Source organism: Cucurbita pepo, chromosome LG17, assembly GCF_002806865.2.
Source record: "Cucurbita pepo subsp. pepo cultivar mu-cu-16 chromosome LG17, ASM280686v2, whole genome shotgun sequence".
Taxonomy (NCBI): domain Eukaryota; kingdom Viridiplantae; phylum Streptophyta; class Magnoliopsida; order Cucurbitales; family Cucurbitaceae; genus Cucurbita; species Cucurbita pepo.
Genome location: NC_036654.1, coordinates 1030500 through 1056917, shown reverse-complemented (window position 1 = coordinate 1056917; position 26418 = coordinate 1030500). Strand labels below are relative to the sequence as shown.

At 34.0% G+C, this 26418-nt stretch overlaps 3 protein-coding genes and 3 long non-coding RNA genes across 14 annotated transcripts; 2 read left to right on the top strand and 4 right to left on the bottom strand.

Annotated features, from left to right (window-relative positions):
- Positions 1-815: 815 nt before the first annotated feature.
- LOC111778961 (calmodulin-like protein 8) lies at positions 816-1840 on the top strand. Its single transcript, XM_023658975.1, has 4 exons — positions 816-967; positions 1057-1214; positions 1300-1377; positions 1473-1840. Exons 1-4 carry the CDS (start codon positions 886-888, stop codon positions 1647-1649), a joined length of 495 nt encoding a protein of 164 aa, XP_023514743.1. The 5' UTR covers positions 816-885; the 3' UTR covers positions 1650-1840.
- A 2764-nt stretch (positions 1841-4604) lies between these two features.
- LOC111778645 lies at positions 4605-5770 on the bottom strand. The gene is made up of 3 exons (XR_002812591.1): positions 5695-5770; positions 5579-5593; positions 4605-4623 (listed from the first exon to the last, which is right to left on the bottom strand). It is a non-coding gene; the product is annotated as an uncharacterized LOC111778645 (long non-coding RNA).
- A 672-nt stretch (positions 5771-6442) lies between these two features.
- On the bottom strand, positions 6443-7941 carry LOC111778644. Its single transcript, XR_002812590.1, has 2 exons — positions 7599-7941; positions 6443-6878 (listed from the first exon to the last, which is right to left on the bottom strand). It is a non-coding gene; the product is annotated as an uncharacterized LOC111778644 (long non-coding RNA).
- A 1332-nt stretch (positions 7942-9273) lies between these two features.
- LOC111778641 lies at positions 9274-14381 on the bottom strand. 7 transcript variants are annotated; one of them, XR_002812586.1, is made up of 8 exons: positions 14225-14381; positions 14055-14142; positions 12904-13630; positions 12501-12650; positions 11440-11824; positions 11247-11313; positions 11125-11169; positions 9274-9378 (listed from the first exon to the last, which is right to left on the bottom strand). It is a non-coding gene; the product is annotated as an uncharacterized LOC111778641 (long non-coding RNA). The 7 variants fall into 7 exon arrangements; XR_002812587.1 differs by lacking the exon at positions 9274-9378 and adding an exon at positions 9411-9695; XR_002812585.1 differs by lacking the exon at positions 9274-9378 and adding an exon at positions 10562-10823.
- Positions 14382-14788: 407 nt separating this feature from the next.
- On the bottom strand, positions 14789-18748 carry LOC111778640 (protein TIFY 4B-like). 3 transcript variants are annotated; one of them, XM_023658575.1, is made up of 9 exons: positions 18400-18748; positions 18049-18173; positions 17700-17854; positions 16998-17088; positions 16722-16889; positions 16219-16282; positions 15838-15901; positions 15495-15700; positions 14789-15195 (listed from the first exon to the last, which is right to left on the bottom strand). In XM_023658575.1, exons 1-9 carry the CDS (start codon positions 18515-18517, stop codon positions 15179-15181), a joined length of 1008 nt encoding a protein of 335 aa, XP_023514343.1. In that variant the 5' UTR covers positions 18518-18748; the 3' UTR covers positions 14789-15178. The 3 variants fall into 3 exon arrangements, with proteins under 3 accessions (XP_023514343.1, XP_023514342.1, XP_023514344.1); XM_023658574.1 differs by having other exon boundaries at positions 15495-15706; positions 16219-16281; positions 16724-16889; positions 18400-18746; XM_023658576.1 differs by lacking the exon at positions 15838-15901 and having other exon boundaries at positions 15495-15677; positions 16219-16281; positions 16724-16889; positions 18400-18747.
- A 6187-nt stretch (positions 18749-24935) lies between these two features.
- Positions 24936-26087, top strand: LOC111778312 (EPIDERMAL PATTERNING FACTOR-like protein 5). The gene is made up of 2 exons (XM_023658052.1): positions 24936-25480; positions 25598-26087. The coding sequence occupies exons 1-2, from the start codon at positions 25354-25356 to the stop codon at positions 25813-25815; spliced, it is 345 nt and encodes a 114-aa protein (XP_023513820.1). The 5' UTR covers positions 24936-25353; the 3' UTR covers positions 25816-26087.
- Positions 26088-26418: the final 331 nt, after the last annotated feature.

Here is a 26418-nt window from a genome sequence, read left to right as displayed (position 1 = left end):
ATATATGGTCATTAAAATAATTTTCTAATTGCATACAAGATAAAAGATTTGAACTTTTGATATTTTAGTCGGAAATATAATATTGATATAAGATCAACTTATTTACTAAATACAATATGAATTGTAACTGTTAGACGAACCTCTCCACAATGGTATGATATTGTCCACTTTGAGCATAAACTCTCATGACTTTGCTTTGTGCTTCCCCAAAAGGCCTCATATCAATGGAGTTAGTATTCCTCACTTATAAACCCATGATCATACCAATGGAGTTAGTATTCCTTACTTATAAACCCGATCATTCGCTAAATTAGTTGATGTGGGACTTCCATCATCCAACAGTAACGTCTAGTATATAAATGAATCGAGACTACATTCAAATGAAAATAAACGGTTGAGAAAGACTTAAATTAATTGAAATTACTACTTATTCCAATAAAGGTGCGTCAAAAGATCACTAAGGCCGACTTTCGTATCTACTCAACATGTGGGTCTTGCGGTCAAGCTCGTTTCTACCTTTACACTTGAGGGTCAATCTCGGTCTAGCCCAAAGAAACCTTTGCACGCCTTAGTTACCTTTGAGGAGGCCTACGCCCCATAGAAATTGTCTACCTAAGAATGTCCCTTAGCTCATAAGTCATGACATAGGTCGTGACGCAAGATTAGAATTCTAGGTGTTGGAGAGTGGTGTGTTACTTATGGCTTGGGCCCGGACATTAATAGCTAAAATTTATATTTGATTTTGTTAAATTTTAACCATTTTAATAATTGGGTTTTGGGAAATTTTTGTATTTAAGGGTTTGGTTGTGGGGTTCTTCAATACCCACACAAGGCTTCTCTCTCGCTCGCTCTGTATCTCTGTGTTGATCTCTGAAGCTTTTGTTAATGGAGATGGGCGAAGGTCTTACCAGACAACAAATGGATCAGCTTCAAGAAGTTTTTCATCTATTTGACAGAAACGGAGATGGTGGGTCACTTTCTTTCTTCCTTTCTTTTCCCCTAACATCATCATCCAGTTCAATTCATCTCGTTTTTTTTCTGAATCGAACCAAGCAGGTTGCATAACCCTTGACGAATTAAGAACAGAGATCCAAAAATTCGATTACAATCTCACAGAAGAAGAACTCAAGGACATGATTAACGAAGTCGATGCTGATGGAAACGGAACCATTGAATTCGGGGAGCTCCGAAATTTGATGTCCAAAACCTTCATGGTCTGTCTCATTTCTTTCGATTCCCCTGATTTTCAGTTTTTTTCTTCTTGTTCTTGTTCTAAGCCGAGTCTGTCCTGTTTTTCAGGAAGAAACAGAGGAGAAACTCGAAGAAGCCTTCAAACTGTTCGACGAAAATCAAGATGGATATATATCAGCAAACGAGGTAAAAACGCAAAGATCTGGTTCTTCTGTGATCAAATTCATATTCTTCCCCTGTTTTTGAGAAAACCCATCAAAATCTTTCATGTTTTTTGGCAGCTGAGCAGTGTTCTTCGGATGCTTAATTTGGGGGAGAGGTTAACATACGAGGAGATTCAGCAAATGATCAATGATGCTGATTTGGATGGAGATGGGCATGTTGATTACCATGAGTTCGTCAACATGATGACGGAGTATTGGAAAAAAGCTGATGATGAATCAGAAATCCTACCATAAACAAGCTTAGTTTAATGAGATTCATAAGAATCAAAGTGTTTGAGTCAAATAATTTGTAGTTTAATCTTTTACAAAATAACCCTTTGTTTGATTTGTTCATTTCTCCATTAATCTGTTTTAGTTAAAGAAGGAAGCTCAGGAAGTGTATGAGAAATTATGGTTTGAATACAAAGAAATGATATTGATGTGCAGAATGAGCCTTTTTTGGTTGAGATCAAGAGCTGCAGGCTTTGTGGTTTGTGTCTAATCATTGTTTCAACATGAACTAGAAAGCTTGTCCAAATCTGTCAAACTATTTTTACTAAATTCGGTGTGATTTTTGAGTTCTTGATTTGATATGAACACGAAAAAATCAAGGGCTGATATACTGATACTTTAACAGATGAAACTCCCATTGTTTGTTGGAATCAACCTGCTGTAGTACTCGACCGATACGCTCCAGTCATCGGGACACATGAATCGAACAGGAGGATTCTCCTTGTTCCTCGCATAATTGGGAAACGAAACATTCTTTATAGTGATGTAAAAACCTCTCCATAACAGACATGTTATAAAAACCATGAGAGAAAGCCCGAAAGAGAAAACTAAAAAAAAACAATATCTATTAGCGGCGGACTTGAACTTTTATAAATGATATTAGAGACAAACAGTGGGAGTTGTGCTACCGAAAACGTTAAACCTCCTAGGGGTCAAGCGTTCTCACTAGCACACGGCCCAGTGCCTAGCTATGATACCATTTGTAACAACCTTAGCACACTGCTACATATTGTCCTCTTTGAGCTTTCCCTCCTAACTTTCCCTCAAGGTTCTAAAACGTGTTTGTTAGGAAGAGTTTTTCACACTCTTATAAAGAATATCTTGTTCCTCTCTCCAACTAACCGTGGAATATCACACGTAAGAATTGATTCAATTGAATTGATAGTAGCGAGGTTTGTAGGTAGGTAGAAAGGAAGGATGTTTAGGCGCTCTACGCCAGGAGCCATGGTCTGCATCATAGAGATCCCACTTCTCTGTTGGATGCCTCATGCCTGCAGGATCTTGCCTGCTCCTGCATTGATCCTTGCCTCGGCATGCCACTGCATCTCGATCGGACCAGCGTGGTGCATCGCCGATAGGAACATGGAGATGATGATCGTCTCGGGATCAAGAACACCATCCTCAAGAACCCAAGTCAATTTCGTATGTTAATAAGAAGGATGCAAAATAGTCCTTACAAATGCATTACATCAAACTGTTTATGTTTATGTCTACGTGGCTCGACTAGTACATGTACTAAATATTAAATAACAAATCTGATATAGTAAGATAGAATTTAATTTGAAAATTATTGAATGAATTTCTTAAATTTGACTTTTTATAGAAATGTCCAACAAACTAAAATTATTTTTTTAAAGTAAGAATTTAATTTTAATTTCTAAAAACTGTGAAAATACTGTTTGAATTTTTTAAAAGAAAAAAAATCTTTGATTACATGTTCAAATAAATTTGGAAAATTTAAAAGTACTTATATTGCAACTTTAAATATATTTAATAAAAAATACTAGGTCAAACTCAATTTCTTAAATGGGTTAGGCACAACGTTTTTAAATTAAAAAAATAATAAAATTAATATATATTTTTTAATTCACCAATATATTTGACTATATAATAAAATATTGCATTGAAAATTTTGAAATATTCAAAGCAATTAACAGAGAATAATTCTTCCTAAACAAATAATAAAATAGGGAAAACGTCCAAAAATACGNAAAAAAAAAAAAAAAAAAAAAAAAAACAGTCCACGTGGCAAGTAATGACACGAAGCCACGTTAAAGGACGGAGTCAAAGAAATACAGGAAAAGTACATTCCAATAATTTAAAAATTAAAATGTTCTTTTTTTTTATATATTACAGGATAACTCAAAATATAGATAACTTAACGGAAACTATAAAAATTGGATGGGTTAGATTTTTTTTGTCCCGTTGTATTTTCGAAAAATAAAAAATTCAGTTCAATTTGAGAGTTGATATTTCTTTGGTTAAAATTTATGAGATTTTAGTTATTAAGATAATATATAGTGTGAATAAGAGTACGATTGCGTAAAATAATTACAAAAAAAAATAATCCATCAAAAGATTTTTATCATTCCCCGTGTACGTTCCTACTAGTAAGAAAAAAAAAATTGTAACGACCCAGATCCACCGCTAGTAGATATTGTCTTATTTGGACTTTCCCTTTCATGATTGTGATGTCCCACATTGGTTGGGGAGAGAATAAACCACCATTTATAAGGGCGTGGAAACGTTCCCTTAGGAGACGCATTTTAAAGCCTTGAAGGGAAGTCCGAAAGGGAAAACCCAAAGACGACAATATCTGCTGGCGGTAGATCTGGGTGAAGAAAGAGATGAGCTAAAACAAGGCTAAAACCAAAGAAAACCCTTATGTGTTCGGTTGACAGATGCAATATAGTATGAGTAGACCGATCGACTGCATGAATGTAAGCATACGATTTGTTGGTTCTTCAATACCACCCTAAGAACAACCAAGTTTACACATTCAAAATAGACATTTTTTTCTAAGTTCAACGAGAGTGACGTTAATAATAGGTTTATGAATTCGGGGTTGGTGAAGCAATTCCATGAGAGTTTAACACGACTGTTGAGGAAAGAAAATTAGGGTTTTGAAGTCGTGGGTATAAAGAAAAAGTAGAAATTTGTGGATGAAAGCAGTAAAAAATGAGAGGGGTTTGAGCACAAGAGTGCATGGCTCATTTTCCAACAACTTTGATTGCAACTTGAAGGGATAGCATGAGAGGTCGCTACCCCTTTATTAATAGCCCTCATATTTCTCTCATTTACTCTCTTTCTGGCCTCATCCACTTTGTTACTACACAATAAATATGTTCCCAACACAAACAATCCATTGGAAACAAGAACGAATGTCAGCAAGCTCGTTGAGCCTTCAACAAGGGTGGATTGTGAGATCCCACGTCGGCTGGAGGGGAGAAAAGGAAACCCCAAATGAAAAAATTTACTACTAGCAGTGAGTCTGGGCTATTACAGTTTTTATTTGTACATAGTTTTGGTAAATTTAAGATAAGTTTTAGGTTAAGTTGTAAGCTTTCGTTCAATGTATGTCTCTTCCTACTGAGCCACTTCGTCCCCATGTGAGCAGAATTTAATTGAAAGTTGTTTTCCATCCGACGGTTATTTCTGTAGCTCCATCCTCTAATAGGTTCTCGATTTAGTTATTTTAAAAAATTTTAAAAATATTACAAACTTATTAAACAAAAAAAATAAAAAATTATTGTGATCTTGCATTTATGGAGTATATTTTTTAAGAAAATTGAAAAATGTTTAGTTTATAAGAAAGTATATTAAAAACAAGATATTACATTTATGAAAGGAATTTAAACTTTTAAAAAGTATATAATCGTTTATTGAAAATATTTAATAATATCCACCTTTTATGGAAGGTGGATATTATTAATAAAAATCCTTTGAAAAAAGATTTTATATTTATCTACATTTTTTCTCTACTATTTGATTAATTTCTTTTCATAATTAATATTAATTGCTTTTTCGATTCAATAATGGAAATAATAACGAAATTATGCAAAAATGTCACAATTTTAAATAATATTTCTTCATTTATACCATTCAAAATTATGCACATCTTTATAATAAATGATATTATTGTATTCATTTTAGGTAAATAATTTTACCATTAATTACATATATAATTCTCTTTTAATTTTCAATGTTTTATTCCCCAAATTAATTACGAAGATAATTATTATATAATTTTAGTTTTTGGACTAGAGAAACATGGGCGTGTTCGTGTGTTCGTGGTTATGCAGCAGGTATTACTCCTTCGGAGTATGAATAAACTGATACCACATTTGAATAAGAGCAATTTTGAGAATAAGATGGCTAAAAAATCTTTAAACCTTAATTTTCGGTGGCTCAACTATCTATGTTGGCTGACTTCCTAGAAATTTTCCTCCCTAGAATTTTTCTTAGCATGCTAGGATGACTCGTGTTGGTCTGTGGGGATAATCCTCACTCGTCTGTGGGGATAATCCTCACTCTTAGAAGCGTAGCCAACGTGAACCATGTCGCAGGGGAATATTGGGACACACCACAGATGCAGAGAATCATTTTCTATTCTACATGATCTCGATCGTTGTCTTAAAGACGTCCAGTTCAAGAATCTAAGCAACAAAGAGAAGTCGAGGTACAAGCACTCAAAGATTAAATTGTGGATTTGAAATTTTGTTTCGAAGATAGAGTTTAAACAATAATGATAGAGTTGTCTACACATTTAAACTTTATTACACATGAAATTTGAATTATTCAAAAGCTTTTACAATAATTAAATATATTCAATATTAAAGTTTTGTAATCTAGGGACCGAGCTAAGAACAAATTTAAAACGTCGGGTGCCCGCCCTTCGAACTTCCTATTCGATTGTCTAGAAAGGGTTTTTGTAGATTCATTAATCCGAGCTTAACAAAAGAACATTCAAACAATTGAGCTTTGTAGCACCAACTACTCGAATGTTGGTTTAAAAGCACATAAACGTCAAAAGTCGTGATGATATTCAAAAGAAAAGTCGTGATGAGAATCTAAGAAACATCCATAAACTTATTTATTTGTTATGGGCAAACAAATATAAGAAATGAATTCATAGAGATCCGAACTACTTGAATCCTTGATCAATATTATAATGTCTCGATCTTAAATAATAAATTAAACCTTTGAATGATCAAAGTTACATAAATTTGAAAACACGAACATGTACAAAAACAGAGTCATAAACAAAAGTTTGTAACTTTATATAATTAAGACAAACATGTACAACAGAAACTTGAATCCCTTGATCGAAATTATAACATTGTATCCTTAAACAATCACTTTTAGATGAACCAGGTTTCCTAAATCTATAAAACACAATCACGACAAGAAAATTAGAAATCTTAGAAATCTTTCATCGCTTAACGTATAAGGAGCAAAGATTCAAACCTCTTAATCGAGATTATAATGTCTCGACGTTAAACAACACGACACGACACACGAGTTTCGAGTATCATAATCTAAAAACACACAAACACAAAGAAGAGCGAAGAGTGAAGAACTTTTAAGATTCAAGAGGAACAAAAAGACAATTGCCTTATCTTTTTAACTTTGCTACTCGGCCACTGGACACACATACCAAAGATCAAGCTCGCAATTGACCCCAAGAAATGCCTGCAACATTAAAGCACAACAAACAAAAACAAAAAACCAAGAATAACCATTGAATGACAAGCAAGAGAAAATGTCTGAAAATGGCTTCAAATTTGTTTTGAAATATCGTTATCGTATTCACTTCTCTGAATCATTTCCTCTCAGACAAGACAATCTGGTAAGCCAACAACAGTGAAGAAAGTACGAAGAAAAAGAACTCACATGCTTACAAATTTTCTATATTTTTCGTCTCTTCTAATTAATTTCTCTCTCTCATTCAATATGTAATGCCATAATCACTCTGAATCCCTCTCGAAATTCCCAAAAATAAGAGATTTGTTTGAGAATTCATAAAAAACCCATTTTTTTTAAGAATCATAAATAGATACTCATGAATTCTTATTTGAATGAGGAAATCAAGCAAAACCCATCAAGAAAAACATGCTCCAAGACATAAAAATTCAATCTTTATCAAAACCCTAAAAAAATTGAGGTGTTTATGATTGGGGAAGCATGAAAAAACAAAAAAGAAAGCAACCCAGATGAGAATTAAAGAGAATGAACAAAACCCATCAAGAAAAACATGCTCCAAGACATAAAAATTCAATCTTTTTTCGAAACCCTAAAAGAATTGAGGTGTTTATGATTGGGGAAGCATGAAAAAACAAAAAAGAAAGCAACCCAGAAGCAAATCTAAGAAACCCAGATGAGAATTAAAGAGAATGAACAAAAATTTCGTACCTTTTTTAGGAATTGTGCATGGAAAACGGGTGAGAATGAAGAAATTGTTAAGAAAGTGATTAGGGTTTTGTATTTAGGGCTAAGTTCTTCGTGCAGCCAAGAACAGGTGAAGCTGCCATATGATCTGATCTTGAATCTCGAACATAATTAGCAGAGATTAAGGTTAGATCATGCTGGCAGCTTGAACTGATATAAGCGCACGACAACAGTAAACCAAACAAAAATTAGGGCAAAAAGAGAGAAAAGAGAGCCAAAGTTTGCAGCTTTTTATGTTGATGAAGAAGGATAGATGGACGATGAAGGGATAAGGGAATATATATACACACCAAAAAACAAAGAAAAGAACAATCTTGGATAATTTTGTTTAAAAAAATTCCCTTTTTTTTCCTTTTTCTTTTTCTTTTTAGGGTTTTCATTAAATTTTAGACTTAAATTATGTAAATGAATAAAAACAAAAGCAAAAACAAGACCATAAGAGAGAGATATTAAGTGGTCCAAAAAGGGTAATGCAAATTGAATATTGTCACGCCAGGACTACAACCCCTAAGAAAGCCCTTCCATTATACAAATTGAATATTTAACACCACCCGTTTATGCTTATCGGAGTATAGCTTACGCTTAGTGGATAAAACGTAATTTATGATCTGAAAAGTCGATAATTCGATCTTCTTAACCCTAAATATGACTCGATGGGTTGAAACATATACTCTTAACGAAACTCGAGGACCTGAGGACTAGAGGATCGAACTCCGACGTCGCGTGTTTGGAGATTAGTAAAGAGTTGGTATAGTAATAAAAAAGTTTTCTTTTTGGGAACCCAAGAAAATTGAGGGGAAATCTAGCTAAAGTTTTAGGTTTAAGTGGAGATTGTGAAATGCATAAAGAAATATGAGCATCTTTTGTTATTTAAGGAAAGGAAAAGGGGTTTGTTTTCTTTACAGCTTTGCCATTTTGCCTCATATTTCCCATGGGCTTCTGACTAGTGCCAGCTGCTGCATTGACTCAACTTATTGGGGACTCTCTCATATAGACAAAGGGAAAATGACTTAGGGATGATCATTTTATTGAATCTTCCTCCCTATAATAGCATTTTCTTTTTAAATAATTTGGGTTTTTTCTTTAATGAAACGGATACGTGCAATGATTTGAACTACTTTCGATTGATAGCGGTGCTTGTCAAATGAGTTATAGAAGGAATTGTTCGAGTTTTTAGGTTAAATTTACTTGTATTTTATGTTTTAACTTAGTTAAATGGTGGATGATTCTATGAGTTTGATTGACGTGTGTTAATAAGCTATATCAAACGTTCACGATTCATTTTTTAATCAAAATATTACGTCACTGGGTATGTGTGTGGATTGAAACCTAACATTTTAGGGTAGGTAGGAATGTCAGTTGGCTAACATATTTTTGAAGATGGGATAACATGCATTTATTTCTCAAACAGAAATATATAATTGATGACCAATTCTCTCATTTTTCTTTAGTTTAAACAATAGGCGAGGTGGGGATTATATTCAAATCTCGAACCTCAACAAGGAAATTGGATATACAATACGATAATCTTTTAGTAACTGTTCAATTAGAATTCAAAAATATGCATACTTGTAACTGCCTAAGCCCACCGCTAGCCGATATTGTCTGTTTTGGCCCGTTACAAATGGTATCAGAGTCAGACATCAGATGGTGTGGCAACGAGGATGTTGGCCCACAAGAGTGGTGGATTATGAGATTCCACATCAGTTGAAGAGAAAAACGAAGCATTCGTGGAAACATCTTCCTAGCACACGATTTATGTAACAAGTCAAAACAAACAATATCAGCTAGCAGTGGGCTTAGGCTATTACAATACTCCTAATAACAACATCTGAAGATATAAAGTAATCAGCCATATCATAGCGGTCTCTTTAAATGAGTTTTCAGGGGTAGATTGTATTCAAACCTCTACCACTTACAATAAATTGACAAATCTTCTACCATCATGCCATATACACAGAGATTTTGTTCTCTCTCCAAACTATTAAGACCCAAGTTCCCCATTTGATTTGTGAGGGTTCCTTGAAACTAGGACGGTTTGAGTAGGGGTTCTTGGAAGCCCTATTTAGAAGAGGAAACCATTAAGGATCTTTCCCCTAAAAAGCATAAAAAGTAAGAGTTGCTGGGACCAAAACTTCACTGGCATAAGCATGTTGATATCATATTTTGAAGGGTATCTGCCATTAATGCTCTTTCAAACAACACTGTAATAAGGGGAAAAAACCAGTCTTTTTGTAGGCTGTTGAGAGAGAAAGAAAGAAAAAAGATAGCATTTTTTTTGGTTGAAATGTTTCCCCTAAGAACCCTAAAAGGGCTCTGTTACTCTTTAAAGCTTTTTGGTTCATATGAACTAAGAGTAAGTGTTGGAGTCCAAGTGGGGCTTAGAGTGGTCCATTGTTTTTTGCTTCTTCGGCTTTCTAACTTCTTTTTTAACTCTCACATTCCTTCTCTTTCTCTATGAAAACTTCACTTTATGAAGTGTGATTTAGCTATGAAGTTTGAGTTTTTGGTAAAGGAAAATGAGTGGTGGAGATTTTGTTGACTGAGTTAAAGAGAGTGTGAAATGGAAATGGTGAAGTTGATTGGAGACTGCTATAATATCAATGCTGATCTTTTTCCACATGGCCCGATTTCATTTTTTTCATCTCGAGGTATATACCAAGGTTAAAATGTCAATGTCGATATCGAGATTTCAATCTTACAGATATCAGTAAAAATGCCATTAAGTATTTATAGGAAACGTTCCTGAAAGATGTCATTAAGTATTTCATTGATTAAAAATTAAGAACCACGAATGTTTATAGACATCAGTTCAATAAGTTGAAGTTTATCTCATCGACTAACACACTTTTGTTTTTTCTAAAAAGTCTTATACACGTTCTTCTAAGAGGTTGGAGTAGTGTGGTTTTGGTCACATATTATGAACATAAGGTGGAAGAATTGACCTTACACCCTCAAAGACAATGTAGGAGGTTCAGTTTTAGCTACTTTCATGGCATATTCCTTTGTCATGAAACAAGAAACTCAACACGCTATCAATAATCAAAGGGTACAAAAAAGTTCCATTCGGGGGAAGAATCATCAAGAGAATTCCACAGGAAATTGCAATATCTGCAGAGTATAAGCTCCTCTGATATCTTCAAAATGGAGGGAAAGCCCCAAAATCTGATCCAAATCCCCAGAGTGAAACTGGGTAGCCAAGGAGTAGAGATAAAGATTGATCACTTTTAAGAAATGGGAACTTGAAAAAGAACACGAAACTTTTGGTTTGACAGTGAAAATCCTTGAGACTTTGCAAGTTCCAAGGTTGGGTTTTGGGTGTGCAGGGCTTTTCAGGGTGTCCCAGTGTTCCCCTTTCTCATGAACATGGATACCAAATTATCAAACAAGCTTGCATCAAAGGCATAACTTTTTTTTTATTCTTCTGATCTTTATGGACCTGATCATGACAATGAAATCACGATTGAAAAGGTGGTGTTTGAGACCTTACCAATTGACTGAAGATGTTTTATTTTGCAGGCCTTGAAGCAGCTCCCTGGAGAGAAGATTCAGTTAGCTACAAAGTTTGAGATTGTGTCATTAGCAGGATTTGAATTGCAGTTAATGGAACACCTGAATATGTAAGGAAGTGCTTTGAAGCAAGTCTCGAGCACATTCAAGTTTCATGTTTAGTAGGCCCCTAATGCAATTCATTTCAATGTATATGAACGAAATAAATCAAATCGAAAAGGTTTAGAGACTAGAAACCTTATACTAAATGGACGAAAATAGTATTCAAACCCAAACTTATAATGGTTCAACTTACAAAGTTATATGTCGAAAGACTTGGTGGATGAAGCCACGGTGTTTTGCAGGGATCTGGGAGTTGGGACAGCGACTTACAGTCCTCTGAGCCGCACGTTCGTTGGTAGGTCCGTAAAAGGAGACTACTGTGCAAGTTCTGCCATGGTCGCTCTATTGTATTACATAACAAACTGATCCATATACTTGTTTGTGATGTGTTTGACAGACTTCTCATTCAAGGTTCAGCAAGAAGAATTTGGAACAGAATGAACTTATCTACAAAGGCTTGCTGATGTAGCTGTGAAGCATGGTTATACCCCAGTTCAGCTGGCTTTAGCTTGGCTGCTCCTTCAGGGCAATGATATTGTTCCCATCCCAGGTGTGTTTTCATGATCTTCTGCTTGATCCTGTCCAATATGAAGTTATCTTTACGTTAGAGCTTTCGTCATTTGATACTTGTTACTTATTAGTATTACTACTGCAGACATGAGTAAAACAGTTCAGTTCCCAGCTCTGTCATGGACACAACACTACATTTAATGAAATTCTCTCTTCCAATTGCCTGCTACAATGATGACTTCATTCAAAATAACCATAACATCATATAAATGACCTTTCTAAATCTCCTTCAAAAACTGCAATAGTTATATTTTCAAAAACCTCTATAATTCATTCTTCCTCAACCAAATAAGTCATAAAAATGAACAATGAAAAACTAGTGCCGACTCGGTTATCTGATCCTAAACTATCACAAATAATTTTTTGGAACGCAAGTCTTATAACTCTGTAACTTCAGCATTAAAGCTACTATGTCCACTCCCCCCCGCCCCCAAATCGAAAAAAAAAAAAAAAACAGATATATTTTGAGATTCCACATCGGTTGGGGGAGAACGAAGTATTCTTTATAAGGGGTGAAACCTCTCCCTAGAAGACGTGTTTTAAAAACCTTGAGGGGAAATCCGAAAGGGAAAGCCTAAAGAGGACATCTGCTAACAGTGGATGTGAGTTATTACACATATATTAGCGCCCAACAATATTTTCAATTTTTTTTTTTTTTTGAACTGCTGTTCAATTTTAACTCACCTTCTGCTGAATATGAAATAATTGAACTTTTTAGGAGCAGTTGAGCAGCAGAAAAGAGCAACTGGCAAGCAAAGTCTTTTAGACCAAACCAAGCAAATAGGTCCTCGCAGTAATAGAATCCAACTCCAGCAGTTGCTGACTGACAAAATTCTGCAAACAGAATCAAACTCAGTTTTAATAAAATTCACAACACTTAAGAAGAAGCACTCTTTGTGTTAACTAGACGGTATAAATGAAGTTTGTAAAGCAGGCATATGGGATTTTAATATCATAACAGCTGCAATATTTGGCAATACCAGTGCACAAGATGTCGAAAATGTAGATCATTCATCAAAAGCCTGGCGAGAATGGATAGAAAGAGCATGTAAGTAACATCAATGTTGCAAATTCAGAAGATGCTTACCAGAGATTTGCTTTGTGGCAACAAACTTTCCTACATTTTCCAGTGATAAACGAGTCTCTGATCTCCAAGAGCCCTGCAACTTTCTGGTCAACAAGAGAACTAAAAAAGTTAATAATCTCTAAAGCAAAAACACCATAGCTACCCCTCAATACTGTAGGGAAGAATATAATTGACATGTATAACAAGAACAGTATTCTGAAGGAAATGATTGAACTATTTATCTGACACACAAACTCAATAGTCTGTAAAACATTATCAAACAGGCTTTCGTGATAAGGTACTACGCGCTTCAGTATTAATCGACACAAATACAGGGTCCTGTAGAACAATAAAAATAAATGTAGTTTATAAGAATTTTATATTCGAGATTCCATATCTTTCCTGCAAGAGAGAAATCTCTATCGTTTAATCATATCTTTCCAAAGTGGTTCAAATTACAATTCTTTTGAGAAGCTCAATTCATAAATAATATGAGGCTCAGACATTTATGAAGCCATGTTTCAACAGCAGTTGGCAAATTTATATAGTATTTAATCTAAGCCATACCCAACAATGCACAGCCTGAGCTAAACCTCACAGTTTTGTATTAATTGCCATAGTACAGAAGTTGGAGTGGCGCTCCAGCTTTCTCAGTGAAGGTATTGAGGTACTCTTTCCTTGCTGGATGCTGCCCTTGTGGTCGGTTAAACGGGGTCCAAATTGGCTCTCCCTGGAACAGCCTCATTAACTGCGGATAATCCAACAACATTGATAATGCTATGAAGATTGTAACCTATGAAATAATTTTATTTTTGTTTTGACTAAGATTTACATGAATAACAATCTTCGAATAGATGGTCAGTTCCATCCAAAGTGTAACGAATTTCTTCATAATCACCAAGTTTCTGTGTGCATATATCAAGTAAATCCTACAACATCTCAAGAAAAACGAAACGTATCCAAAAAAGTTCGACTAAAAGATAGAAATGGAAAACATCGATGGATTAGTGAAGCATTCCGTCCTCTCGGATTTTCTTCAACTCTTCATCGTTTTCATATTATTTAGGGTTCAATTTCCAGTACAACACTCCAAATTTGCAGATAAATCATTCAATTCAATCAAAGAGCCAAAAATCTCTAGAGCAGGTTTGGTAAAGAGGACGGAAGAGCACCTGCTAATTGGTCCATGGAGACGAACTCTTTAAGGTTGCGATGAAGAGGAAGCCTCTGGTCTTCATTGCTATCGTTCATGTACCAAGCCTGCGCAAAGACTAGTTTCCTCCATCAATCTTCCGAGTTTATGTCGATGTCCAATAAAGAGAAGTTCCGTTCGTGGACTCACCTCAACGGCCATTCTTGAACGAGCTCTCTGAACTTGTTCACAGAGTTGAATCGTCAAGCACGTGCTCCGATGAACCACCGGACTCCAAATTTGAGGGCAATGGCCGGCGGAAGGAGCAGAGACTCCCGGTCGAACTTGAAGATTCGAGTCAAAGATTTTTCTCTCTTTTTTGGGTCTTAATTTGCTGAATCAGCGTCTATGGTACTGCCACGTGTAAGAACGGATTTTCTTTTTAACTTAGTATACTAGCTGACGTGGATTACCATAGTTTTTAAATAAAATTATAAATTTAGTCTTTAATTCTTTAACTAAAATTTTATTATCAAGAATTTTTTTTTTTTTTAATTCAAACACTTGACTTTTTAGTCCATAACATAGACTTCGTACCGTCAAGCGTTCATAGTTTGCATCTTGTCCCAGATTAAGCGGGTCTCAAGAGAGCGCTAGAGCATTATGAATGATTAAAAGAAAGCACTGGTTTATGAGATTGGATGTCAAGTATTACAGTCTCGGGGGTGAGAATGAGTCCCGAGACTGAGTACGGCACAATCGCTTACAAATATCAGGAGAAAATACGATTGTGACACTAAGCCTGATATACACAGAAAAAGAGGTTCTTGGCACAGAAAGGATAGCATTCATTTTTATACATATCCAACATTGCATCATCATCTCAACCCAATAAACCTTGACAGCACAAACATGAACAAATTCTCTAATCATCCTAACAACGGTTTCGACACCGTGTTCGAGTTACAAAATTGATCAGCTGAGTGAGATACTCGTACCGTTCGGATATAGACACCTCTCCCACGCAAGATCTCCAAAACATGACTGGTTAGTAAAGGCCTACATAACGCTCCTTAAGCAGCCAAATCGAGCAACAGACAACCATTTCGACTTCGCTCCTCTTCTCTCTCAAGTATGATCTCTGAAGTAGAGCATGTCATCAACTCAGCACTCCTGGATATCTGCAGAAAAGTAGCTACCAAGCTAAGACAATCTTTTAATTTTCTTTATGTTCTTACGGTATTTATAACCAGATCCCGACACCTAAAACTGATATCGAGTTCCTTGGTCACGTTAAGAAACTTTTTTCGAGCTAGAAACTAACAACACCCGAAGCATAATTTTAATAACTCGTGCCAACCTAAGCATATACCCTTATCGAACAGGTCAGAAGTTCAAATATCAGTTTTAACGAGCAACGCAAATGCATACAAATGCCAGTAAAAAGTGAAGTGCTAATATAAAGGCTCTATAGCTCTACCTTTGACATTAAGGTCGACAGGGAAGCATGCAAGTTTTGGCTGATTGTCAGCTGTTCCAACGAAGGCTTTTGCTACTCCAGTTGGGGATAAAGAGCTTGTCACAATCTGACCTAAATTCTTATTGGATATATGCGTCCTCATTTGATGGTTCATATACCCCTCCAGGCTAGAAGAAGCCAATCCTGTATTTTTCTTGTTCTTTAACCTTCCCCTTACAGAAATTTAACCACAAAGATGGGAGGGAAATGAACGAAATGAGATCCGAGACCACAAAGCTTATCTACCATGCAAGACGTCATCGTTATCGACTTATAACTGAAAAACAAACTTAGTCAAAGGTACCTGTCTTTTCGCTTTTCAAGATATCTCTGTAACGAAACTTTCCGACTCGCCTGACCCTCAATATCTAATATGAAAATCCACAATATTTTATGAAAAGCTATTCATTAGATCAATTGTTTCTATGGGAATCTTTGAGTATGTAGACTGGTCAAACTAAATGGGAGCTCACGAGGTGAAGATAACAATTTAGTAGCAGCAAACACAGGAACTTTTATAACCATTACAAATTATCACAACAAATTTTGTCCAAGTGCATAAAAGCAGATTTGAAATGACTGGGACGAAGAACAGAGTCGTGCACGTTTCTAGCTAACAAGAGAAATGTAGAGTTCTTATTTTCACAATGCAATTAACAAAATTACAAGCAAACAGAACGCTTACCAGAATCTCGAGTACTGGTTCCTTTTATATGCTGCTGCTGCTGAGGGTACTCAACCATCTTCTCTGTCAAGTCAAAGTAGAATTTTTCATTTAACTAGCTACCACCACTACTAAACTTTATTTTTCAGGATATATGAGGACAAAATCAAATAAAGACGAATACGCATTTTACAGAAGAAAAAGTGAAAACAGCCACAATCAAGAACTATCTATCACCCACAAAATGTAGATTTCGACCCACAGTTGCTAAATTACCCGCCAGAAGTATGATCCAATAAAAAGAGGCTATAGATAAGTTTTTAGTGTAACCGCCTAAGCCCACCACTAGCTGATATTGTCCTCTTTGGGCTTCCTTTCAAGGTTTTTAAAACGCGTCTGCTAAGGAGAGGTTTCCACACCCTTATAAAGGATGCTTCATTCTCTACTCCAACCGGTGTGGGATCACTCTCAGACTTAGAGCATGAAAAGTTATTTGCAACAAAATTGCTATAATCCACTCACTCACCTGTATGCACATTCCGATAGATAGTACCACTAGGAGGAAAAAAGTCATCTCTCTCATTGGCATTCTGCAAAAGACATGGTGGAGACTGACATGAAGCAGTTCCACCCATGGTGTGATTCTGAGGGAAATGAACTGGACTAGCTGCTAGATGCATGATTGCCCATGCCTGCAAAAATTCCATAAATGACTACAATATGTTGAAAGGGAGGGGAAAAAAGGATTACGTCCATAACAAATATTCTTCAAGAATCCAAAAAAGAGATAACATCTAAACCTTATCTGCTGGAACTCCATCATACACATTCACCTTGCCACAATAGAAAATTGTCATTTGGCCATCCATTCCATTTGTATCACATTGATCTCTGTCAACCATTAAAATATTCGTCATCTCCTTTCAGTTTGTACAAATTTTATTGAAGAAAGAACAAGAGGGAATCATATCAAGATTATAGATCCTCTACAAAATGCCTGTATAACCTTCAACAAAGCAGAATTCCAGAACGTTTTTCGTAGATGGCAAAATCACTAAGATTTCGAGTGAATAATCTAGCATCAGCCAGTTTTCGAATTGTAAACAAAAAACACGCAGAAAATTATTGTCATATTCCATCAGACCAAGCCATATAGCAAGAATAACAAATAGGCCAGCAAGTTTCAGCTCAAGAACTTTCATAGCATGAAAATACATCAAGTGAATTTAAATTGAGATTAAGCTAGCAGGATTAGTTCCAGTTAGTATTTTTCGTAAAAGCCAAACCTGAGAAAATAAATCCAGTCTTTCACTAAGATTTCGAATAGATATCCTGAATTCAAGTTGATTATGTTTCATTGCTTCATTTTCTTTTGAATCTGCACACATTTTAATTCCCAAGTTCTCGGCCATGCCTAGTATTTATGACTAAACAAGGATCTGTAGTTCATTCATAGATTTTGAAAGCAAGCATTCTCAGAAGATCACAGGGAAGAAGTAGACCTGGGACTAGTGACCTTGTTGTCTGGTTCAGCCGGTGGATCCTCAGGAGTAGATTTTGCAGTCTCCATATTGCTATACGCAGATTCATCAACTGATATCGTAACCTGAGCATCATCACTCGGATCCCTGGGTGAACCGCCTTGATTTGAATTCACCTACACAAACATCATTCAATAACATCACTAATTACTTTGAAAAACACACACAAATATGCCCAGAAAGGAAAAATGTTGATCAAAGAAAACCCTCCATTCAGCAAGTAAAAAGAACAGGAATCTCAGTCGACATTTGGGGGAGGTTTTGTTCTTTTCTGTCAGCAGCCAAACAGAAGATTAAAACCAAAACTCACCCGAGGCGAAACGGCGACCTTCCTGAGAGCACTGGCGCCGGAATCATCACAAGGTTCAAGCAATGCTTTCAAACAAATAACCTGCTGGATCGCCTGAGATTTGTTCCACGAAGGCCGCCGCATTCCTGACCCGACACGTGTAGTCACACAAACAAAAAAAAATTAAAAATAAAACCAAAAAAATCGTAATCATTCCTTCGAACCCGCTAAAGAGCAAAAAAAATAAATAAATAAATAAAAGATGAGGAAAGAGAATGGAAGCTTCCGTGATTTGGGGGCGCCGGAAAAAATGGAGGGAAGAAAGGAACAAAACTGGAAATTGAAGAAACGAAGAAGAGAAAAGAAAAAAACCTTTTTCTTTTAGGTATTTGCGACAGTCCTCTCGAGTGAGCTGCGAAATGTCATCCTCCGTCAGCTGGTTTAGGGGTTTGTCGAGTATAGACCGGAACGTCGCCGCGCCGGCACTCATCGCCGCAGATTCAAAAAAAAAAAAAACAACGAAACGGCCGGCGCTCCGCTCTAGAACCTGCAATCAAGGGCAGAAGCAAACGGAATACAAGGCGGAGACGGTCATCGGAAATCGGCCGGCGGAATTCTGGAGGCGGAGAAGGGAAATTGAAGAAGGGGGTGGTTGTGAAGTTTGATTAAAGAGCGTCTCCCCAATATTGGAAGGAAGAAAATGGTTTTTGTTTTTCTTTTTTGTTTTTCCTTTTCTTTTCTTTTCTTTTCTTTTTTTCAATTTCATTAATATTATTTTATTAAAGTTCGTAATTTTAGTTAACTGCGCTTCTCCCTAGACTGCCACGTAAGTGGGTTTCGTGTATAATTGACCTCAATTAATATTATCATTAATTGTCATTATTAAAGCTCCCCTAATCTTATTAATTTCACTAATTCAGTTTCCCAACTTACCATTATCTTTAATTAATATACATTCTTATATCAATTCCATTCAAATAAACCCACCCAACATCCAATGATCAACAAAATCTACGTTTCTTATTTTAGCAGCTTGATCATATGAAACCAGATGTGATACGCTTCTAGCTCCGTCAATGCTTGGAGTCAATAACTTTATACCAGGAATTACTTAACTCAACCATTTGTTGTTGTTACTCTTAAGTTTCCTATTGAAGTCATATCCCGTAGAGTTACTCAAATTGGATCCGTTATCGATTTATAGGTTTCGTCGTAAACCCAATTGTGGGACATTTTCTATTTTTTACAGAAACAAAGATGTATAATTTTCACACCGAAGAATAAATAAATAATTAAAATTTTAAAAATTTTAAAAATTTTATTAGGTAAATAAACATAAAGAAGTAAATTTATAATTTATTGAAATGAAATAGTGCATTAATAATGGGAAATTAAAGAGTAAAAAAGTGAAAATTTATTTAAAGGTTATTAAAATGGACAGAGAGGTACACCTTTTTCTGACACCTGCTGAGTATGCGTTAAATGAAAATTGAAAAAAATAAATAAAAAGAGAGACTATTTGGATAATTGCAATTAATTATTTTTTTCTGTTTATAGAACACAAAATTCAAAGTTTCACAATTTACTCTATTTAGATAGTTGCAATTAATTATTTTACACAAACTTTTTTTTTTATGAAACTCAAAATTTTAAATTTTACAATTAACTTATTACCTTTAATTATATGTGGTATTATCGAGAGCTCTTACGCTAATTTTTTTATATTAAAGTTTTGTTCGATAATCATTTTTTTTTATTAATTTAAAATTTTCATCAAATTTTAAGAAGGCAAGTTTGTTTTGAGTATTTTAAATATATTTGTCAATGTAGATAAATAAATTTGTCATTTCGAGAAAAGCGAATCACTTCTGATGAAGAGGATGAACTTCAGAAGAATGATTTAGAGTTTTTCAGAGTGGAGCCATGTAGCATCAGACACGAGATAGATCGTTCAACAAACAAAAACCGTGCATGAAACTTTCATCTTGCACGACTCCTAAGCTTACTCGAATATAGGAGGCATCCTTCTACTCTAGCAAATCCTTGTACCAGTTATCGTGCCTACGGTAAACACTGAAATAAAAACTTACAGGTTAAAGTAGTATTTATAAGTTAAATTTTTAAAGAACAAATATGACCAATATCTGCTAGTGAGTTCGAACAATATCTTGTCTTTTATAATATTATATCACATACGTGAGATAAAATAACTGGTATTATTTGAAATCAACTTAATATTTGATTATGCACCGACATTATTTTTTATCAAATAAATTTAGATTTCAAACACGACAAAAGTGATTGAAAAAATTATGCCTGTTCATGTCATAGGTCGAGTCGAGCTATTTTTTACCACTTTTTATTTTAGAATTAACATTATCCATTTTCTTATTTTGACTCAATAAAATTACAACTAATATATCTATAATTATTATCTCATCTATTTAATATAAAAAAATTATTGATATTTTTAATTAATTTATATTTATTTTATTATTTGCCGGATAAATGAGAGAAACTACTCATTAATTGCTCTAATTTGTCGTTAGTTAATTAATTATCTTATCTAATTATATTAATCCAATAATTTATATTATTTTTTTAAATTAATTGCTCTAATTAGGTTGATTTTAAATTATTGTAATATAAATTTAATGCTAGTTGATAAAAAGTAAAAATAAAAAAAAATAAAAAAAGAAATTAGATAGAAAATTCATAGTTGAAACTTTTATTTTAAAAAAATATTGAATTTAATACTTAATATTTGTATACAATTTTAATTTTATTTGGTTATACTAAAAAAAACACTCAAATAAATTTTTTAACAAATTTTTTTTTTTAATTTTATTAGTTCATAAATATCTTAGTTACATTTATACTCATATTTTAAATATTCTATTGAAACCCCACAATATAAAAAAGTAGTCCCCAAGCATTATCTCAAAACAAAACAAAAGTAATATATTTTTAAAATAATAATAATAATAATAAATATTTTTATTAATATGTTATATTTATAATTTTGGAATGAATATTCAAATTATCAATATTTTCTTGGATATTTCGATCCGAATAAAACTTTTACCTCAATATATTATTATTAAATTGTTGCCCTAAAAAAATTAGGTAAAAAATAGTGTCAAAAGCTTGTAAATAGTAAATACTACATCTTTACCTCTCACTGAACCAAACCTCTCACTGAACCAAACTTTGGAAGTTTGCAAATTTGGGCAATCCCTATTGGTTGGCTTATAGGCCACACTCACCAAANTCAAAAAAAAAAAAAACAACGAAACGGCCGGCGCTCCGCTCTAGAACCTGCAATCAAGGGCAGAAGCAAACGGAATACAAGGCGGAGACGGTCATCGGAAATCGGCCGGCGGAATTCTGGAGGCGGAGAAGGGAAATTGAAGAAGGGGGTGGTTGTGAAGTTTGATTAAAGAGCGTCTCCCCAATATTGGAAGGAAGAAAATGGTTTTTGTTTTTCTTTTTTGTTTTTCCTTTTCTTTTCTTTTCTTTTCTTTTTTTCAATTTCATTAATATTATTTTATTAAAGTTCGTAATTTTAGTTAACTGCGCTTCTCCCTAGACTGCCACGTAAGTGGGTTTCGTGTATAATTGACCTCAATTAATATTATCATTAATTGTCATTATTAAAGCTCCCCTAATCTTATTAATTTCACTAATTCAGTTTCCCAACTTACCATTATCTTTAATTAATATACATTCTTATATCAATTCCATTCAAATAAACCCACCCAACATCCAATGATCAACAAAATCTACGTTTCTTATTTTAGCAGCTTGATCATATGAAACCAGATGTGATACGCTTCTAGCTCCGTCAATGCTTGGAGTCAATAACTTTATACCAGGAATTACTTAACTCAACCATTTGTTGTTGTTACTCTTAAGTTTCCTATTGAAGTCATATCCCGTAGAGTTACTCAAATTGGATCCGTTATCGATTTATAGGTTTCGTCGTAAACCCAATTGTGGGACATTTTCTATTTTTTACAGAAACAAAGATGTATAATTTTCACACCGAAGAATAAATAAATAATTAAAATTTTAAAAATTTTAAAAATTTTATTAGGTAAATAAACATAAAGAAGTAAATTTATAATTTATTGAAATGAAATAGTGCATTAATAATGGGAAATTAAAGAGTAAAAAAGTGAAAATTTATTTAAAGGTTATTAAAATGGACAGAGAGGTACACCTTTTTCTGACACCTGCTGAGTATGCGTTAAATGAAAATTGAAAAAAATAAATAAAAAGAGAGACTATTTGGATAATTGCAATTAATTATTTTTTTCTGTTTATAGAACACAAAATTCAAAGTTTCACAATTTACTCTATTTAGATAGTTGCAATTAATTATTTTACACAAACTTTTTTTTTTATGAAACTCAAAATTTTAAATTTTACAATTAACTTATTACCTTTAATTATATGTGGTATTATCGAGAGCTCTTACGCTAATTTTTTTATATTAAAGTTTTGTTCGATAATCATTTTTTTTTATTAATTTAAAATTTTCATCAAATTTTAAGAAGGCAAGTTTGTTTTGAGTATTTTAAATATATTTGTCAATGTAGATAAATAAATTTGTCATTTCGAGAAAAGCGAATCACTTCTGATGAAGAGGATGAACTTCAGAAGAATGATTTAGAGTTTTTCAGAGTGGAGCCATGTAGCATCAGACACGAGATAGATCGTTCAACAAACAAAAACCGTGCATGAAACTTTCATCTTGCACGACTCCTAAGCTTACTCGAATATAGGAGGCATCCTTCTACTCTAGCAAATCCTTGTACCAGTTATCGTGCCTACGGTAAACACTGAAATAAAAACTTACAGGTTAAAGTAGTATTTATAAGTTAAATTTTTAAAGAACAAATATGACCAATATCTGCTAGTGAGTTCGAACAATATCTTGTCTTTTATAATATTATATCACATACGTGAGATAAAATAACTGGTATTATTTGAAATCAACTTAATATTTGATTATGCACCGACATTATTTTTTATCAAATAAATTTAGATTTCAAACACGACAAAAGTGATTGAAAAAATTATGCCTGTTCATGTCATAGGTCGAGTCGAGCTATTTTTTACCACTTTTTATTTTAGAATTAACATTATCCATTTTCTTATTTTGACTCAATAAAATTACAACTAATATATCTATAATTATTATCTCATCTATTTAATATAAAAAAATTATTGATATTTTTAATTAATTTATATTTATTTTATTATTTGCCGGATAAATGAGAGAAACTACTCATTAATTGCTCTAATTTGTCGTTAGTTAATTAATTATCTTATCTAATTATATTAATCCAATAATTTATATTATTTTTTTAAATTAATTGCTCTAATTAGGTTGATTTTAAATTATTGTAATATAAATTTAATGCTAGTTGATAAAAAGTAAAAATAAAAAAAAATAAAAAAAGAAATTAGATAGAAAATTCATAGTTGAAACTTTTATTTTAAAAAAATATTGAATTTAATACTTAATATTTGTATACAATTTTAATTTTATTTGGTTATACTAAAAAAAACACTCAAATAAATTTTTTAACAAATTTTTTTTTTTAATTTTATTAGTTCATAAATATCTTAGTTACATTTATACTCATATTTTAAATATTCTATTGAAACCCCACAATATAAAAAAGTAGTCCCCAAGCATTATCTCAAAACAAAACAAAAGTAATATATTTTTAAAATAATAATAATAATAATAAATATTTTTATTAATATGTTATATTTATAATTTTGGAATGAATATTCAAATTATCAATATTTTCTTGGATATTTCGATCCGAATAAAACTTTTACCTCAATATATTATTATTAAATTGTTGCCCTAAAAAAATTAGGTAAAAAATAGTGTCAAAAGCTTGTAAATAGTAAATACTACATCTTTACCTCTCACTGAACCAAACCTCTCACTGAACCAAACTTTGGAAGTTTGCAAATTTGGGCAATCCCTATTGGTTGGCTTATAGGCCACACTCACCAAACCGTCTAAGGCTAAATGGTAAAATTGGTCCATAAAATTCTTACCCTAATTTATCTTCATATTTTGTTATTGCAACCAAATCATCAATATCATATCTAAGATTCAGATCGAAATTTGGAATCTAGATCCGACACTTAACGATCTCGACATTTCTCTACATCCCCTGCGACATGAATATGTCACTTACTCTTCGTTTCTAAGAGGGAAAACAATCCCCAAAGACCAACACGAGTCATTTCAATATATTTTGTTATCACTCATATGCATCCTAAATTTTTTTTTGCAAGAGGTCACCAAAACATAAAATTGCTCCAAACAAACTACGCTTAACCATAGAGTTTCTATGATTATTGAAAAAGAAGGAAGACCCTATTGGTATAGGTAGTAACTTTCAATTCTTTTAAATCATATTAACCATCTTATTCTCAAGATTGCTCTCATTCGAATGTAGTCTCGATTTATAATAACTTTTTAAAAAATTACAGTTGCAAAATATAGTCGTCGTCTCCAATGATCGGATTCAAATTCTATATGTTTTTCAACAACCATATGATCTAACAAATTTTAAAAAATGATTTATTTGACTAATGAGTTTGTTAATATAAAACTGTCAGTTACATGGTTGGAGCGATTCAAATAATAACGTGTGAGAGATTCGATGAATGATTCAATAATGGTGTGGAGGATGAGGAGAGTGGGGTCATTTGGATTCAGATGTTTGTCTCAACCCCTTNTCTATCTGTGCCTGTGCCTTTTCCTCTCTGTTTCGGCTTTTCTCATATGACCACATCTTTTTGTTTCTGCATATTTTCCTCCATCTATCCCTAAAATACCCTCCTACTTCTCCAAATATTACCATTATGGCACTCCCCTGAATTCCTTTTTCATACCATACCCCTCGTATTTGCTTAATTTATACTTTCACCCCCCCGATTCCTTCAAATTATTTCTTGGGATTGATGGGTCCGCTGGATTGCCTTCCATACCAGTAAATAAGAATTTTATGGAGATCCAAACCTCTCTATTTTAATTTTAAAAGAATTAATTAATTAAACAAGAATAAAAAATCCCACTGACTTAAGACTTTCCATAGAAAATTTTAATTCCAAAAAGACCCCTACTCTTTAAAAATCTTTATGTTTTTTCCTCCTTTGACCACAAAACACAAAGAAAAGAGAGAAATTTGTACATGGATTGAGATATGACAGCTCTCTGTTTTTTCTCGTTTTTCGTTTCGATTTTATGACCTTACTCCACTTCACTTCCTCCCCCATTTCTGGCCGGCGATGGCCGTAGTCCTCCTCCATCACCACCATAACCACCACCGTCGCCGCTGTCTTCCTACCCTTTTTCTCTTTGCCGTCGTTCTCCTCCTCCTCGCCTCCGCCATTGCCGCTCGCCCCACCCCCATCAGTAAGTTTGTACAAAAGAGAGAATTCATTTCCAATTCTTTCTTCTCAACCCCATCTCTCAATTCCTCTAATTAACCCATGTTTTGGGTTTGTTTGTGGTTTTCTTTTGGAACAACAGAGGAAACACAGTTGCCGACCGGAGGAGAGGAGCGAGTTGTGACACGGCGGAGACTCAGCGGGCCAGGGTCATCACCTCCTACTTGTAGATCGAAGTGCGGCAGTTGCACGCCCTGCACGGCGGTGCACGTGCCAATTCACCCAGGACTGAGTTTACCATTAGAATATTACCCAGAAGCTTGGCGGTGCAAATGCGGCAACTCGCTTTATATGCCATGAAATCTTAGGGAAGCTCTGTCACAAAACACTCTACTCTTTATTCCTTTCTTCTTCTTCTTCTTCTTCTTCCTCTTTGTCAAATATATTCCGCTTGATTTTTATGCCAATCTTGGTCACTTCAATGGAGGATTTTATGATTTCTTTTTTGGGTTTCATAATGTCTATAGGGTACGGTCTTATCAAAACTCCAAATCGTTCATTGATTTTTGTTTCGCTGCGTTGGGAAAGTAATTTAATGACCTTTGGAAATACAATAGTTTTTCTTTTTCTTATTACACTTTTCCCTTTCACATTAGACTAAAGAACCAATTTTTACTCATCATTCAAAAATTTTCACTTTTCTCTCTGTATTTTCTTACATAATATGTACATAATGGCCTGTGTTAGTTATATTAATGGGGTGGAAAGTTTTTTGCTTCACATTTTGAAAAGGAGATTGGGGAACAGCATTCCATGTGAAGGGGAGGAATAAATATAGGTTAGCACATTACTATAATTAGGGTAGTAAGAGTTAAGTGGCCAAAAGGCTAGGAAGAAGGAAAGCAAAATATAAGATCCTGGTCGTTTAGGGAGAGGGATGAGTGTCCTCATGGATTCTGAGAT

What these genes read in the sequence shown, in the direction of transcription:
- LOC111778961 (XM_023658975.1), top strand. Translation starts at nt 886, where the DNA reads ATGGAGATGGGCGAAGGTCTTACCAGACAACAAATGGATCAGCTTCAA. An exon ending in ATTTGACAGAAACGGAGATG is followed by an intron (nt 968 to 1,056) that starts GTGGGTCACTTT and finishes CGAACCAAGCAG; the next exon opens with GTTGCATAACCCTTGACGAA. An exon ending in GATATATATCAGCAAACGAG is followed by an intron (nt 1,378 to 1,472) that starts GTAAAAACGCAA and finishes GTTTTTTGGCAG; the next exon opens with CTGAGCAGTGTTCTTCGGAT.
- LOC111778640 (XM_023658574.1), bottom strand. Translation starts at nt 18,517, where the DNA reads ATGAGTGCCGGCGCGGCGACGTTCCGGTCTATACTCGACAAACCCCTA. An exon ending in AGGTCGCCGTTTCGCCTCGG is followed by an intron (nt 17,855 to 18,048) that starts GTGAGTTTTGGT and finishes ATGTTTGTGTAG; the next exon opens with GTGAATTCAAATCAAGGCGG. An exon ending in AACCAGTACTCGAGATTCTG is followed by an intron (nt 15,902 to 16,218) that starts GTAAGCGTTCTG and finishes TTTTCATATTAG; the next exon opens with ATATTGAGGGTCAGGCGAGT.
- LOC111778312 (XM_023658052.1), top strand. Translation starts at nt 25,354, where the DNA reads ATGGCCGTAGTCCTCCTCCATCACCACCATAACCACCACCGTCGCCGC. An exon ending in CGCTCGCCCCACCCCCATCA is followed by an intron (nt 25,481 to 25,597) that starts GTAAGTTTGTAC and finishes TTGGAACAACAG; the next exon opens with AGGAAACACAGTTGCCGACC.